An 18,745-nucleotide genomic window follows, 5' to 3' on the forward strand; every position below is an offset into this window, starting at 1 on the left:
GCATTAATTATAAAGTCATATACAACAATGAATTGCGAAAGCTCAAGACGCTAGAAGTTTGCGTTGTATGCATCTCTCTCACTCAAGGGAAGCGGATGTATATGATTGCGGCTTATGCGGCTGGAGCTCCGCAGGTTACTTACTTTGCTTCAGAACTCGAGATTCTTTTTAGGGAACTGAAACTGAGCTTGGAAGAAAACTATTTCATCTTGGCCGGTGATTTGAACGCAAAACATGAAGATTGGGGAAATCAACATAGTAATCCCAGAGGTAATCATCTTTTTAATTTGATGAATCTTTACAGCGTTGAATATGGCGTCGACCTGCTGGCTACCGAAAAGCCATCGTATCCAAGAAGCGGCTCCTTTCTGGATCTTTTGCTGTACGACACTAGAATGACAGTAACAGACAAAGTGGGTAATCACCCTCGAAACTGCCTACAGACAGTCGAGTACGACAGTGATCACTGCGGACTGGCTGCTGTAATGCAGATTCCGAACGAACGCGTGGAGTTGGAGGAATACGTTGCAACGCACTCTTACAATTACAGTAAGATGCGTTGGCCTCGTTTCACCAACGCCTTAGCAAGAGAACTTCGTTCGAGTGACATAGCCCCACCAAACAACAGAAACCTGACAAATACAGAAATTGAGCAACATTTACAACAGATGGACGAAACAATAAAACGAACGATGGAACGGACAATCCCAAAGTACAGAGAACGGGACCAAATGGACGCTTACAGAAACGCGACAATTGACGCACTGCGAAAGCACAAAAGTGGCTTACTGACAAGACTCAAAAACTTGTATAGACGACTTACAGACCCACACGACTTGGAGGTTAGGACACTGAAGTCGTCAATAAAAAATGTCAATCTGTTGATTAAGGAGAACTACAGGGTATCAATTAACAAGTACTGGGACCGCAAGATCCGGTCAGTTAATTCGAGTGACCCTAGTATGTTCCCCAAAATCAACAAGATATTCAGAAAAAAAAAACGATAATGACCTTCCGTGTCTTAAGCTCCAAAGAACTGAAGAGAACAAAGACGTACTCAGGACAGCGCAAATAGATCCAGAAGAAGCCATCTTTGACGATGACTTTTACGTAATTGAAGATCCGAAGGAAAAAGTGGAGGCGGTGGGAGCTGCTTTCCAACAAGTGTACAAGGTGAATGTTAGCATTCGCCCCAACCACGACCTGGAAAACAGAGCCCTACTTAATCACTTTTACCTCCGTAATGATATCACACATTGGCGATCTGAGAACCGCGGTTTCATGCGGTTCAATGACGATTCCTTGGCAAATGCCATAATCGCCGAGCAAACGGGACCAAGTCCCTTGTTAGTGACGAAGGTTGAGCTTCAGCTCATCTTCAATTCAATAAAAAACAAAAAGTCAGCAGGTGTCGATGGTATATCCAACGTTGTACTAAGACATTTACCGATGGAAGCAATTGACATTTACACCACACTCTTCAACAATGCACTGAATAATGCATATTATCCAGTGCATTGGAAGACCGCTGTGGTTCATCCTCTCCCGAAAAAGGGAAAGGACAACTCCAACCCGTCAAATCTTCGGTCGATAAGTCTTCTTCCGAGCATCAGCAAAGTTTTCGAAAAGATCATTAATAGGGCTCTGACTAAGTGGGCTGCGGACAACAAAATAATTCCGGATAAACAGTTCGGGTTCAAGGCGGGTCATGACACAATTCATGCTGCGTCTAAACTCGTTTCTGATATCCAATGGAATAAATCAAAACAACAATGCACAGGTGCTGTTCTGGTTGATTTGGAGAAGGCCTTTGACACCGTATGGTTAGAGGGTCTTTACCTAAAACTGAGCAGGCTTGGCATAAGCAAGCCATTGTTGTATATACTTTATGATATGCTTAACGGTAGAAAGTTTGTTGTCAAAAGTGGCAATGTAACTTCTACCACAACATTCTCAATTAAAAATGGTCTTCAACAGGGAGCGGTGAATTCGCCGATTCTCTTCAGCATTTACACCAGCGATCTAATAGGTAGTCTTACAAAGGCAATTGCGTACGCCGACGATCTAATTGCGTACAGAACGGCCCAAAAGGTTGAGGTTATTAGAATTCTCTTGCAGCGTGATTTCGACAAGATTCAGCGATATTGCGACGACTGGAAACTGAAAATAAATGTCCAGAAGTCAGAGACAATTCTGTTCCGGACTCCGTTGGCTAGGGCCACGAGGGATACGTGTAAGAATTGGCGCAAGATGGTCATCGTTGATCTTCACGGGCAGCCATTAGCGAGCAAAAGTGTAGTGAAGTACCTCGGTATCTGGTTAGATCAGTATTTGTATTTCGACAGACATATAAATGCTGCTCTGACCAGGGCCAAAGGAGCCTTCGCTCTGACGAAACGACTGTTTTTTAGCAGTCAGCTTGACCCCAGAGTGAAGGTAATTTGCTACATGGCCCTCATACGGCCAATGATCGTTTATGGTTGTCCTGTGTGGTTCAACGTTGCCCCTTCCCAGATGGAGAAGTTTCGGGTGTTCGAGCGGCAGTGTTTAAGACGCTGTACCGGCTTATATCGAACAGCCGAATCTTCTTATGTGCATTACTATTCAAACGAGGTCCTATACAACGGGGCTCGAATCAACAGAATTGACAATTTCGTGATAAAACTCGTTCGAGGTCACATTGCAAGAGCTATGTCTTCGACCAACAATTTAATTTTCGGGGCGTTCTATCCGAACGACGAGTATTTTGAGAGTGCACGCTTGAGCGGCTTCATTCCCCCAGAGGCATTCCTCTTTTTAGATAGATGCGGTCTGATACAGGATAGATTGGCAGTTCCGTTAATCTACCACGTCAGACGAAGAACCGTGGATAGGCGACTCCTGTACAATCGGGACGTCATGGCACAAGGCGGAGCAGAGCTCCTTCGGTTCAGTAGGGCTGTGTCCGAACGGGACCGAACTGATAGGGTGAAGCAGGAGAACCAGTTTTGGTGGCTTCAATCGGCACTTGATATTGGGTAGTCGGGATGGGGTTTTAAGCCTTGGCCGGCTTACATACTTGTTTTATGTTTAGGGTTTAGTTTTAAGTAGAATAGGCATGGTGGCACGAAAAAAAAAAAAAATTAAAAAATAAAAAAACAAAAAAAAAAAAATAATAAAAAAAACATTAAAAAAAAAAACATTAAAAAAATTAAATAAAAATAAAAAAAAAAAAAAAAGACAACGAAATATGAAAAACAAAAATGTTAGATAGTTAGATTTGCTGCTGTGGTTGTTCTAGTTTTAAGTAGTTTATAGGTAGAATAGGTAGTTTAAGTTAGTTTTTAAGTTTTATTTAAGGACCTTATTTTAAGTAGTTTGTAAGTAAAAATAAATTAAAAAAGGTTATTGATATTAGTTTTTTTCAAAATTTTCTAATAAAAACAAAACAAATAAAATTTAAATTGAAGTAAAATAGATCTTAAGGCCGAAAGGCATTAGTAATTAGTGTTATAGTTTAGCTTAGAGTGTCCGTATGGGACCATTAAGTTAGTTGTAAGTTATGGATAATTAGGCTAGTTTTATGAATTTTTGTCTAGCTTTAAGATAGGTTTAAGATTGAATAAATAAAAATGAATTTGAAAAAAAAAAAAAAAAAGTGCGTTGGACTGTCATGCAAGGGGTCTTGGGTACAACCCCTGCCTGTGCCAGCTTAATTTAAAAAAATTAATTTCCTCTTGCGAGGAATTGACAAATCCTTCAAGAGTAATTCTTGTCATGAAAAAGTGCTTTCTCAAACAAGCCGTTCGAATTCGGCCTTAAATTGTAGGTCCCTTCCATTCCTGACAACAGTACTCGCACACAGGAATGGTTGAGAGTTGTAAGTCACTAGGCCCTGGTTCACAACGGACTGTTGCGCCACCCCAATTGATTTGATTTGGTGTCTTAACCAAATCTCAAACGGCCCTCGATTGTCTCTTATGGAGATGGCGCAGCAATTTAACATTCACCTATGTTGGGTGCCAGGCCACAAAGACATCATGGGAAATTGTAGAGCCAATGCACTCGCTAAAAATGGTAAACCGATAGCTACCTGTAAACTTATGCTAAAAGAAACAGTTTTTCCGATAGCAAATTCTAAGTAGCACAATTTACCAACATGCGCAGCCACAAAAGTCATATGGCCTTCACTGGACCTAAAGCACTCTAAAGACTTGTTATCTCAAAGCAGCCTTTATATGTCTTTACTGGTCACTGTCTTATAGGCAGACACGCAATACGTCTTGGTGTAGCCTCAAATGACTTCTGCAGGAAAAAGAGGAAAGAATCTCTCACCTTCTCTCCACTTGCCCTGCTCTTTCACTAAGACGCAAACTTCATCTGGGAGACTACTCTTTTGATAATCCCAGTGAACTAACTAAAATTTATTTATTACTTTTTGTGTAGTATTTAACAAGCTATTTCATATTCTTTTAACCATGAAGAAAATTTGAAAAATTTGTTTTTATTTGAATAAATATGTATTTTTGGGGTTGGTTTTTAATTTGAAATAAAAAAGAGTGAGTAGTGAGTAATTTTCCTATTTTAAAATTATAGTCCTGGAAAATCAATTTGTTTTTTTCTAAAAAATGTATGCATTGAATATTTTACATTAATAAACAAAAAACACTTTTTGAAACAATGTTGAAATGTTTTACGTCAAGCGTCTTTGAAACGATCCACAATATGTCACGTCGTCGTCGTGGGTTTGTGGCGTTGCTTCCAAGTTTGTATTTTAACATGCTGGACTTTTTGTGTGGGGTTATATGAAGTCGTTTGTCTATGCAGATAATTCTGAGACAATTACCGTCCCAAAGTGAACACATACAGCAAAAATTGGGCCGTATTGAATTTATTCGATTCAGCCGCGATGGCTACTTGCACAAAATCATTTTTAATAAATTATTATAGGCTATTATCAGTATAATAACACTAAATTATTGGGTTTAATGTAAAACTAAATGCGTTATATTTCTTCCTAAAACCCACAAGTCTTAAAAAAGACCGTTAATTTTACCACACGCTTAAATGATGGTGGCTGAAAAGCCCGGTACAATATTGTCATAGATTTTGAACCATGGATCCATACCAAATAACCTTAAACTTAACGGTGGTCGAATGTATGGAACCAAATTTAACTAAAGTTGTGCGTGCTCGAGGAAGCACTTTCAAACAAATGGTTTCATGTTTCTTTACCATAACCGGAAATACACAATCAAATTGGGAAACGTTGAATATTTAATTTAAAATATAATACTAGTATTTGTTTTCCGGAAGTCTTTTTTAAAAACCCATTCTTCATCACGAAGAAGAAAACTAGTTACCAGTTGAATATTTGAACCCTGGAAACATTCTTGTTTCTATGTTTTCAAGTCTTAAATTTAATTTTCAAATAGTTGAACAAAAAAACAAATTAACTCACCTTAGGTAGCGATTCAAGAACAATATTCATGATAGCTGCATCTCCATATTGTTTGTAAACTGCGGCTTTCATCTTCATTCGTTCAGCATCGGCTTTACCAACCAATTCAATAGCATGCGCTTCAGCTTGACCAATCTTACGTATTCTTTCAGCTTCAGCTCGAGCACATTCAATAGTTTGTTCGCTTTAAAGATAAATACAATTGTTAATTAACATAATCATTTAAAATACATAATAAAAACTTCTTTCTTTTCAACTTACCGTTTACCTTGTGCAATTGTTTGCACACGATAACTTTCTGCTTCGGCTGGCAATCGAACTGTTGAAATAAGTTCACGATCCTTACGTTGCACCTCCTGAGATTCGATTTCGATTTGTTTTCTACGTTCCACAACATCGATTTGAATTTCTTCATTACGAATTCTCTGTTTGATTTTCGCTGCTTGTAATTCATATGCCAATTGAGATTCAGCTTTCTGTAAAATTTAAATTTGGTTTAAAGAAAAATAATCTTCTAATTTTTGATTCAAAGAGAAATATTGCACTGAAACAATCAATTAAAATATTCAAAACAAGTCGATACACATGGTAAAGGTCGTCAACTTAACGATGGTAAGAGTTATGTCATTGCTGACTTTATACATTTTTCCCAACTTACAGCTGTATTAATTTCTTGATCGAAATTAGCTTTCTGAAGCTTATACATTCGAGCATTATCTTCTATTTTCGTATCTGTCGAGTATTTAACATCCATAGCAGTTTTTTCGCATTCGGCTTCCCGGATGCCAGCATCACGATTTGCTTCCGCCACACCAGCATCGGCGTCTCGTTTGACACTAGCTGTCTGAGCTTTACCCAGCGATGCCAAGTACTGAACATCATCGTAGACATCCTTGATGGTAAAGGATAGAATTTCAATACCCATACGCCCAACATCAGGTGCGGCTACTTCCCTCACTAAGGCTGCAAATTGGTCGCGATCTTTGTAAACTTCTTCTACTGTAAGAGTTCCTATAAAAATCACAGAAAAACGTATTTAATTAGATTTTATTTTCCTCTTAAAATGTTATAAATAAAAAACAAATTTGTATAAATTATTATTAATATTTCTGGAGATAAAGATATTACCTTGTTACCACAAAGTAAGTTATTCCCATTATCATTGAAACTTTAAATACCCCCATCCAAACGATTGACATTTCGTATTTCGTTATAAATTAATTAGAAGAACTTGAAGTATGTATGATGCTTTTTTTACTATAAAAGTTTTTTTTAATTTTAATAGAGAGCTCATTAAATTATAAACTAATTGAACTTATTAATCCAAGAAACTTCAGGTGTAAAGTAGATAAATCTAAAGGTAAATCTGAACTAATTAAATAATAAAAACCGCTTAAGTACATTTATAGGTAGCGATGCAGGTAAAAATTTACTACTGCAAAAGCGATTTTTTTGTAGCTGATAAGATAATAAAGAGATTCGCGAGTTCACATGGCTGGATCAGTTTTATTTGTTATTAAAACAAAACGAGGATATTTTTAAAACAAGCTTATATAATCAAAAAAGGGAAAGTCATAAATAAAGGAAAACTAATTTTTCCAATTCGCATGTTTACCTCCTCAATAATTTCACGGCTTCTATCTTTACGGTCTTAAAGGGATTGTGGAGAGTTTGCAAAGACCTTTTTTTACGAGACCCAAATGAAACTGTTATAAAATTAATAATAAAATATTGGGCAACTACCTAGTCACTGATAAACCTTCGGGTCCCATCGATCAACGAAATTTAAGCATCAGTGAGCGTGGTTAGTAGACAGATGGAGAACCGTCTCGAAACCTACCGCGTACTGTTGTCATGTGTTCTTTCTCTTCTGTCCTTCTGTCAATTTTAATTTTTATTTAATTCGTTAAAATCTAACGTTAACAATATTTAAAAAAATTCTTATAATCTAATAATATCTAATATCATAATTTATATTTATTATACAATATTGTTGAAAAACATAAGTTTAAATTGTTTACATTTTATATTATCATTTACAGATTCTAAACAAAAATGAAATTCGTTATAAATTGTTATTAACTGATTGAGAGGGCTACATACACCATAGTTTGATCTGCTAAATATTTGAATAATAGGTTGCTGTCGCCTTAAACTTGCACGACTGAAACTGAAATTTAATTTACTTAGAACTGATGGTAATGATATCGAACCATTAATAATCCCAACAATAAAACAAAATTGTAAATACTTTCTGTGGTTAGTCAAAGAAGGGAGGCTGATCAAAGCTAGTCTTTGAGAATAAGGAGGAAATAGATTTTCCCTTGCCCATGGAAGAGACCGAAGACAGAAACGCAGAAACTTTTTTTGGATCGCTTTAATTCTTGAAACATGTATTGAGTAATAAGGTGACCATACCACACAGCCGTATTCTAAAATTGGTCTAACAAACGAAATAAATAGAAGTTTAAGAACATAAGGATCCCGAAAATCACGACCGAATCTTTTAATGAATCCAAGAACCCTATTGGCTTTTTTAATTATATAACATAAATGATCATTAAATGATAATTTGGGATCTAGAATAATACCTAAGTCAGAAAACATAGAAACTTTACATAACGGACAAGAATCAAACATATAGTCGTACAAAAACGGAATTTTTTTACGTGTAAAACTCATAGTTTTACATTTGTCAACATTTAAAACAAGTCGGTTTTTATTCCCTAAATATTGTTAAGTCTTCTTGTAATAATAAACAGTCAGAGGAGGATTTTATACTTTTGAAAAGCTTAATGTCATCAGCATAAATAAGGACAGACGAGTTTTTTAAGTTTGAAACCAAGTCGTTAATAAATAAAACAAATAAAATAGGACCTAGGTGGCTGCCCTGAGGGACGCCAGAATTGACAACAAATTGAATTGAACTTTCATTACGAAACAAAACAGAATAACGACGATTTTTTAAGTATGAAGAAATCCAATTTATAAAATTGTTGTTAAATCCTAGATGGTATAATTTTAGAATTAGTGTATTGTGACATAACTTGTCAAAGGCTTTACTAAAGTCAGTAAATACGCAATCAACTTGCCCGCGTTTTTCAAATACATCTAGACAAAAGGACACGAAGTTAAATAAATTAGTTACAGTGGATCTCTTTTTGACAAAGCCATGCTGGCTATCACAAATAAGAGAACTACAATGAAAAGAAAGAACATTACTCACAATTGACTCAAACAGTTTAGGTATCACAGATAGTTTCGCAATGGGCCTATAGTTCATTATTTCATTCTTTGGGCCTTTTTTGTGTATGGGAATAATAAATGAACTTTTCCAGATAACAGGAAAAATTGAACTTTTTAAGGATGCATTGAAGAGAACACATAACGGATATGACAAATAAGAAGCACATTTTTTTAATATATAAGATGGAACACCATCGGGGCCTGGAGTAAAGCACTCATCGAGTTTTAAAATATGTTGAGCAACTGTGTCTTCACTTATTTCAAAATTAATTGCGTTTAAATGAGTAAAGCTGTCAGAAGAAGAAGAAAAAGAAGAGGAATTATTAAAGTCTGATTCTTCAAATGCTACTTTGAATTGATTAGCAAACATGTTTGCAATAATCTTTGGATCATGACTAGTTGACGAATTATTTGACATCGAATTCGGATAGCCACATGTTTTCCTTTTATTATTAACGAAATTCTATCTGGATTAGATTTAATACCATGTTCTATTTTACAAATGTAATCGTCATATAGAATGTTAGAATAATCAGAAAAGAGTTGTTTTAGAATTAAGAAAGTTCTGTAATCATCGTCAGTTCTAGTTATGTTATATTTTACCCAAGCTTTGTTCCTTTTATTTTTTAAGTTTTTAATACGCGTATCAAACCATGGTGGTGCATTTGAAGCAAAACGTGATCTTTTTAAAGGAATAGTTTCGTAAAAGCAGTTAAAAAGAGTTCTATAAAAATTATTACACATATCCTCAATATTACAATTACAAAATAATTGATTCCAATTTACAGTTATTAACATATCAAAAAGATCTACAAAATTACATTTAGAAAAGTCAAATTCAAGTTTGTTGTTATTATTGTTATTGTAAGGAGAAGACATGTTTAAACCTAGTGAAATATCTAATGCAGGATGATGTCGATCTTCGTCTATTAGTTTTACAGTAGCAGGTAAAACAGCAATTTCGTTGTTAATTGTATCGACGAAAAACACTAAGTCAAGAATTTTTCCAAAACGATTTCTCATTCCATTGAATTGACTTAAACCACACGATGACATACCATCTATACATGTTAGTTCATTAAGGCTGGACGCATTTATTGGAACATGGAAGTTGTCGTCATCAATTTTTGTCCAGTTAAGGTTTGGTAGATTAAAGTCACCTACGATCAAAATTTCATCTTCGGGTTCCATAAGTACATAAATATTTTCTATGCAGTCATTAATCTTTTCATAAGCCTCATTGTTTGAACTTGGAGGAATATACGCAGAGATAATAAATAAATGGCCAGATTTCAACTTGATTTTGACACATAGAGCTTCGACACCTGTGGCTCGAAAGTCATCTATCAGGTAACACGTAAGTGAGGTCTTAATCGCAAAAAGAATTCCTCCTCCGACAACATTAGAGTCTTCTTCATCATGTCGATCACGTCTGAAATTTTGATAAGATGCATCAAAAAGCTCCGAGTCAAGAATAGAAAAGTTCAGCCAAGTTTCTGTTAGTATAATGACATCGTGAGGAAGGTTGTTTACATTTTTATAGACCATATTAGTTTTTGTCCGAAGTCCATTTACATTTTGGTAGTAGACTAATATTTGTTTAAGCTGCTCAGATGTTGATTCAACTTTGTCCGAATTTGACGAAAAGGGTTCTGGGGTATTCCTTGACTATTCTGTTTATGAACAAATTCGTGTATTATTACACCAATTGGCCAGAACGAAGGCGAGTTTAGTACATGGAAAACTGAATCCGGAACACGTATTTTAAAAGACGAATATTTAGTGTAGTTTCTGTGAATAATTTTTTCAACATTAAAGAACAATGATCCCACTTTTTCTTTAAGATAATTTTTGATATCAAGGGCATTAGTTGACGGTGATAGTTTAGAAAGAAACAACACTTTTTGCCCCTCTACAACCTTAAGCCCGGATATAATTGGCGATATGATTTCGTTGTTGTTGTTGATGTTGTTGTTGTTGTTGTTGTTATTGTTGTTGTTGTTGTTGTTGTTGTAGTTGTTGTTGTTGTTGTTGTTGTTGTTGTTTTTGTTGTTGAGTCCGTTTGAAGTGGTATCGAAAAGGTTGGTGATGATGATAACGATGATGATGATGATGATGATGATGATGATGAAGATGATGACGATGACGATGATGATGATGATGGCGATGCTAAAGATGTTGATGCTGATGGTGATGAAATTATTGCAGGAGTTGATAATGAGGCCATTGCAACAGTGGTAACTGGTATTATCGATGGGGTAATATGAAATTTATTTGTATCATTTGAGATCAATGAGTTCGGCACCTCAGATGATTTCTTATTTGGAGGTTGAGGTAAAGTTGTGTCTAATTCATCGCATTTTCGTTTATTTGTGTGGTTATTAGATGCGGTATTGTTAGACTTTGAGATCGCTGTTACGCTCCTGGTTTGTTTTCGCTGAATATGTGAATGATTCGATATTTCATCTACTTTAATATTTAGCTGATTATATTGTTTTTGAAGATTTTCAATCATTGTCGTTATGGAGAGAAGGTCCCGTGTAATAGTTTTCTGAACAAAGAGATCACATTCATTACAAAAGTAATAAAAGCCTTTGTTCTTGCTCAACGTTTTTATAGAGCTATAGTTAGCATTAATACACTCCACATGGAAGGTTCTATGACAGTTACCATAGCACATGATCGAATCAATCATAAAGTCGCATATTTTTAAACATTTTCCACATTCAGACATTTTGATGTTTTACTCAGAAAATAAAATAATATTCGTAGAAGAAAATTTCGTTATAAGTGTACTTCAAAATTATGGTTGGTGTCTGTGATTCGTAAAGGATGAGCAATATCATATACACGAACCAACTGATCGAAATTATATTTAAATAAAGCTTTAGGAGAAGTGAGTCCAGGAGGTGTAGATTGCAACTTGTTGCGGCATGAAAAGAAACCGATACAGGTTGTGTAGCATCAAATTTGCTTCATTGGCAGAACATACACTAATAATGTTGCAACTCACCCAGAGAGACAATAGAAATGGAGAAAGAATATGACTAGTCGCTCAAGGTGCTGTGTTCTCTACTCTGTACACTTATGTGCTGAGTAGTGTGTAATGTAATGTACTAATAAAATATTATGTATTTTTGATTTCAAGGAATTCCTCTGTTAACTGAAATAGGTTTAAGATCGACGTAATTTTTGGTGCAAAATGCGACGTGATTTCTCTTAATGAAATGATTAGTTGGAATGATAAAGGAGAAATCGGAGTTTTATTCAATACTACGGGAATAGCATAAATATTCTCTGTTGTTCTTGAGCAGCGTACACGGTTTGCATTCTTAATATTATCAAAAACGCGAATTTGTCCACCAATTCGTTTTATTATTTAATGCCGAGAAGGTGCCTCAGGACGACCCATGAAAGCTTTAGTTTTGAACTTCCCATTTTTAGTAATAGCTTGGGTTTTACATGTCAAAAAATGACAGAAAAGAAGTTCAATATGAAACAACAAATTTATGAGTCATAGAGGATCGTTCGTCTTATGTATCAATTTATTTTATTTGTCAGATAATAGTCAGAAATTAATTTGGTAATATATCCTGAGTTTATTCTATGTTCGATAATAATCAAAAAAGTAAAATCTCTTATGTCAACTTAAGATATTTTACCGCACAACTTTGTCTACATTTACATTTCTTAAGTTGACTCAAGATGTTTTATCATATTTAATAAACAAAAAAAGAATCATAATAAAAACACAATAGCGGTTTAACTGGCCTAAGAATATTTTAGTAAATGAAGAACTGTAAAAGTTGTTTTAGTAGAAGCACTTTAGCAAAAAAAACATTATTAATGTATTTATTACAATTTCTGAAAACTGTATCTTCACATCCTATTTAATTTGTTTTAAACAAAAATTGCAAGTTAAAAATCCGCCGCTTTTTAAAAAACCATACAAATATAAAGACTTAAGAGTTTTACCTTTTGAACACAGACATATTGTTTTAACATCTAATAGGTCATTTAATATTGAAACTAATTAGACTGACCACATTTTTGAACGATTTGTTTTTTAAATGCTTTTTAACCTCATTAAACTTTTGACAAACGCTGTTTTTGATTCTGTATAAACTTAAGGTCTCTATTACCAATTCTTATGTTTCTAAAGTTTTGCCCCCCTAAAAATCGGAGCCCAATTTACCGCTTCTTTAAAATGTCGCCCGTACAAGATCATTGTATGTAAGAGTTATTATGTACGTAATAGAAATATGAATAAATCTGATAATTATGAGTTATGACGTAAGCAAAAATAAATCAAGAGATAAAAGCCAAGATAAAACAAACATTCGAATTGAAGTATTTTTTTTTTAAATACAGTAGTGTTTTAATAACTGCAAGATTTTATCTAATGATAAATAAATAAGGTCTTTATTTTGAATTTGAGTGTAAACAAAAAATAACAAACAAAATAAAGTGAATATCTCTCCGAACATTAAACCAAAATATTTCCGTATAGAGTCATAAGTCAACACGACAAAAGCTATTTTTTATTCATCACATTATTTTAATTGTCATGCGTAATTATAATCTCTTTAAGTTTTGAACATTTCTAATGCGTATAACAACCTCAGGCAGATATAAATTCAAATTGGATCTTGATAGATGGAAAAATCGTCTTCAGTAGTTTTCTTTTTAAAACACGAATCGTGTTAGACTGTTAGATCATCTTCTTTTTAGTTCACAGAATAACATTAGCCTCTTATTGTACTAGGCCACAGTGATGTGCCGGTCAACGAGAGCTTTTGAGCTGAAGAGGGTATAGGTACAATGCTAAATCAATCGGTATAGACATGAGTATAAACACCTCATCCTGTGAACATTAAAAGGTCGTTGGTAACAAAATAATACAAGAGACCCTTGAAGGATGGAAATCCCTCGAAATCTTTGTCACGGCTATAAAATTATAGCCCAAATTCCACAAAACTAGATTGGGCATCTAGAAAAAAAAATATCTACGATTGCCTGTGAGCATAATAACAAGTCACAGCCAAAGTTCCAAAAGGTTGCCATGAAAAGAAAACGCTTCTTACTACCGACGATATGTGCGGGGGCTCCTGTTATGAGAAAGAGCAACAGGAAACTGTCCACTTCTTATGCTAATTTGTCACACTAGAAACAAACTCTTAGGTAGACACTTCTTCGAAAATCTTGAAGAACTCGAAGAAATTTCAGGAAACAGCCTATTTGGCTTTATCCAAACCTCTTAAAGACTCGAACAAGACACTGCAAGGTCTTTTAATTTTTTAGTTATTTAGATACTGGCGATAACGTCATCAAGCGCCACACCATTAACCTAGCTTAAGAAATAAATACATCTTAAAAGGGGCTCTTCATATTTTATCAAGAATTTTCAAGAAACTGAAGTTTTTTTTTTGTATAATATTCGCACACTCAAGGGGATAATACTACCCTTATTGTGTAGACACAGTATGAGCACTAGGAAAGGTAGAAAAGGAATGAAAGGAGGTGTCGGTACACATTGGTTTTGAATTCTTGAATATTGCAATGTTTGAGAAAGACAGAGTGTGATAAGGCAATTCCACATTCACATAGTACGGCTAAAGAACGAATCTCTGTACTTGACAGTACGACCAAAGTTGGGTTTAAGGGTATATTGATGATCTAGAAGCGAGAGTATTACGGTTGAACTTCAACTGGATATTTCTCTAGAGGATAAACCATTAAAATAATGGTAAAAAACGATGAGTTTTCGACGATGTTCAAGTGACGCACGTAAATGATCCTATGATGGTATTATCACCATCACCAATCAATCGAAATGCTCTACGTTCAGTACTGTCCAAGAGGCTTAAATAAGTTGCAGGAACACCAGCCTGGATACGAGAGTTATACTTAAGCCTTGGACATATATTAGTCTTGTGGATAACAGCCGGATCAGAAGAGGAGACAAACTTTTTTGCATCGCCTTAGAAAACCTCTTACGACATTTTTGGCGATATTGCGTATGTGATCGTTACACAAGAGGTAAATGGTGTTAAACATTCCGAAAATATCGAGATGTTTAGTCTACTCGATCCAAGTGTATATCTCGCTTTAACGATACAAGACAGCAGTGGGTGTTCGGAGCATTCAACTCCACACGGTTTTTATTCACCGCTGTTTAGGTCGGAATTTAATGAGCTAATCATAGTTTGTCGTTGCAGTTCCACATCCGAAGAAGAGGAATGTGAGTCTGAAAACGAAAAGCTAAGAGTACTTTTGTCAGCGAAACAATGTATTGCATTAGAAGTTGCAGACAGGAGATCATTAATAAAAATGAGAAAAAGTGTTGGAGATAAAACAGAGCCCTGGGGCACACTACCTTTTAATTTGTGGTTTTCAGACTTGAACCCATTCAATACCACTTTTATTAAACGATTCTTAAGGTAATTACTAATCCAATGAAGGAGGGTTTCATGAAAACCAAAAGCAAGCATTTTCGGTAAGAGAGTCTGATGCCAAACCCTATCAAATGCTTTTGAATTATTAAGTGAAATAATCTTACTTTCTTTCACTATTTGGTGAAATGAACCATGAAATCACTAGTGGACCTATTGAGATATTTCTAGAGCTGATAACTAATAAGCGTGTCCGTGATCTTGGAAAGAAGGGACGTTCTCGTAAGTGCAATCGGTCGATAATAGAAGGTATGTTAAGATCTTTTAGGACCCCGCCGCAGTACGAGTGCGAAAAACAAATTAGCCCCATAGAATCACTAACGCGTTCGATGAAAGGCGGAATCATAAAACTCACTGGCAGCGTTGAATTGGAGCGAACTACCAATCAAAGAGTTTAGCTTTCTCTAAAGAGCTAAAAACTGAAGTATCATTGACAACGAGCGTAGGTACTGAAGAAGAGGAAGACTTCCTCATATTTTTTTACAAATGTAGACTTATTTAGTTTTTCTGTTTAACATAAGCAGAACACGAAGTAAATAAATATTTCTTTCGAAATAATGTTTCTGAAAAGGTTCAGTAATAATCCTTTGATCCTTTACACTTAATACCTCCGATCAATACTTAAAATTTGTATAGGATGTTCTTAAACAAGAATTCACCGTACTTACCAAAAAATGGTTGGCTTAGAAAAAAAAAATCATTATCAAGTCTAATATCTTTGTAACCATCGAATTTGTTAAAGATAATAAAATAAGAGTACTTAGGAAGTACCTATAGCCGGCCATAGCAATATTTTTGTAAGACCTTGTAAAGGTGTGTATATTTTGAATGTGTCCAAATACGAATATGTACTCTTAACATGTAAAGCTATAAATTAAATACATACATGCATAGATACGCTTAGAATATTTTTTTAAGACCTTTGTCCTTTCCATGTGACTTCCTTTATGGAATAGTCTTTTGCGTGTGCTAAAAAGATACAAAAGGGTTTCTATATCTTTCTATGATGATGATGACTATACCCTTACAAAGTACTTACTATAATTTAAAAGAGAATCACATTGAATAGAAATGAGTGCTTTGCAATTTTAAATGGATGGATTTGCAAGAATAGAGATAAATTGAGAGCAACCAACATAAAAATAAAAACCAAGAAATGGAATGAATGTTTATATTCAATGTTCATCTATTCAAAAGAACACAATTGTATGCATATAAAATGTATCTTTAGAAACTTGTTTCAATTTAAAAAAAAGATTTACAATTGAAAAAAAAAACTTTGTATAATTTCCAAAACAATAAAATTTCATCTACATAACTTTTTGTGTTGTAATTTTAATAGACATAATGTGAGACATATAAAAACAATTCCTTTTTTTTGCTTTACATTTGTTGGGAAGGCGATGTATAAAATATACAATGTTCATTTTTGTATAATTATGCAGCTATTTTATTCTTACCAAAATATTAAAAATCAATTCGAGATTCATTATTTTAAGTGATCCTAATGTCTGTAAGACTAAACTAGATGGCAGCAAAAAATGGCGCACTGTCGTTTTGACGTCTGTTTTATTTTGAAAATTAAGTTTTTTTGAATGAAAAGTATCCTCTGAAAATTTGTGTTTAATTAATATGAAAGCGTTTTGCATTTTTTATAACAAGACGAACATCTTACATCTAAAGGGTGTTCCAAAATGTATGCAAGATTTGAATTTACAACTATTTAAGTAGTGTTGGAAACTATACAGAAAAATAAAATCGCTTTGACAGATGACATTTTAGGGTTATTAAAAATTAAGTACACAAAACGCCATTTATCTTTGCACGAAAACGACATTGTTTCTTAATTAACTGACAGTTCTAATTTTAATGTTTTGAAAGCATTTTCAAGTTGAATCAAGTGACATCAAAGTCAATACTATCCAATTTTTCTAAAAAAAAAACTTTTAACTGTTTTATAGTTGACTTTTGGTCCTATGAGCTATTTGATTCACAAAACTGTCAGATGAAAATTATTTAGTTAAGGCTTGCCAAGTTCGTTTATTTCAAAACTTGAGTTTATTTATGAACACTTTTTTTATATTTTAGCATAAGGCTTAAAACGTGTTGTCACTTATGTGCACTTATCCACTTTGTTTAGCTTTAAAGTTTCGTTAGAACTTTTATTTAAGAAATGTTCATATGTGGTTTATCTTTCTATATTTGGTTCGTTCTTATTTTTTAAAATTCAATTTTCAATTTTATTATGTCATTTGATTTTTTTCCCCAGAATGAGTTTTTTAAAGTTTTGGAGATGGAATTTGTGTAGGCCAGTATTTTTCAACCTTTTACATGACACGGAACTTTAGTACGAAGAAATATTTCGCGACCCCACTATCCATTGCTTTTTTTCCGTACCGTCGAACTTCGATAGCTCAAACTTCGATAACACGAATTTTTTTTAATTAAAATAATGTGGCAACATCTCGAACTTGTATAATTGTATGAAAGAATTTAAAAATTTAATTCTATTAGCGGCTTAAAATATTGTGGAGATTATGTTTGGCAAAGTAGAGATCGAACAACTAAAACTATACCTCTCTCTGACAATACCATTCTACGCAGAATAAGCGATATGGCGGTTGATGTTAGTGATCAAGTCATAGATAAAATAAAAGAAAGTACTTTTGTGTCCTTGCAATTTGACGAGTCTACGGATATTGCGAATTGTGCGCAGTTTGTGGCTTTTGTTCGATTTGAAACCAATGAAAAATTATTGAAAGAAATATTGTTTTGTAGAGCGCTTCCGTCAAATACTACAGGCCAGTGCTTGCATAGTACGTTCATTGAAGCTACGCAAAATATGAATATATTTTTGGGAAAAGAAATGCATTGCCATGACTGTTAAAAACAGTGATTTTATTACCAGATTAAAAGAACATATGCCAAACGCTTATTGGACGCATTGTTTTTTCCAGCGTCAAGCTCTTGCGGCCAAACCGCATGAATATTGTTAAGTTCTAAATATCAATATGAAAACTGTGAATTCTATTAAAGGCAAAGCGTTGCAGACACGATTGTTTCGAAAAATGTGTGAAGATATGGGAGCACTCCACCAAAATTTACTTTACCATACTGAAGTTAGGTGGTTGTGGAGAGGCAAATTACCAGACAGAGTGTTGGAACTTCACGCTCAATTTTTATCAAATTTGTTTGTGACCCGGAATTCCTTTTCAAATTGGCTTTTCTTTCCGACTTGTTTGAGCATTTAAATATCTTTAATAAAAGTCTTCAGAGCGGGATGAAAATCACTGCTAAAGACAAAATCTATGGCTTTACAAACAAAATTGAATTTTGGTCATCGTCTCTTAATCAAAACTACTTAGATTCATTTTCCTCGACACAATCTTTAATTGAATAAGTCGGATGTGAGATGAATATCAAGGAATTTATACCTACTCGTAGTATGAAAATGGTGTTAGAAAAATTGAAAGAAGAAATGTGTCATAATTTCTCAATGGAAGAGGTATCGAAAAATATAGGGTAAAAGTGGATCTTAAATCCGATTTTAAATGCAATGTTACTGAGGCAAATTTGGCAATCAAGCTCAAAGAAAGTCTGTTGAATC

At 34.3% G+C, this 18,745-nt stretch overlaps 1 protein-coding gene across 6 annotated transcripts in view; it reads right to left on the reverse strand.

The window, feature by feature from the left end:
• Positions 1-18,745, reverse strand: part of LOC129946406 (flotillin-2) — a 393,620-nt gene that overhangs the window by 3,966 nt on the left and 370,909 nt on the right. For 5 of the 6 annotated variants that reach the window (XM_056056581.1, XM_056056578.1, XM_056056579.1 and 2 more), the window contains 3 exons: positions 6,099-6,451; positions 5,702-5,916; positions 5,441-5,624 (listed from right to left, as the gene is read on the reverse strand). In XM_056056581.1, coding sequence (XP_055912556.1) covers positions 5,441-5,624; positions 5,702-5,916; positions 6,099-6,451 — 752 coding nt within the window. Of the gene's footprint in view, positions 1-5,440; positions 5,625-5,701; positions 5,917-6,098; positions 6,452-6,568; positions 6,714-18,745 lie in introns of those variants that run through there. The other variant, XM_056056583.1, reaches the window with a different exon arrangement.

Source organism: Eupeodes corollae, chromosome 2 (genome assembly GCF_945859685.1).
Source record: "Eupeodes corollae chromosome 2, idEupCoro1.1, whole genome shotgun sequence".
NCBI lineage: Eukaryota > Metazoa > Arthropoda > Insecta > Diptera > Syrphidae > Eupeodes > Eupeodes corollae.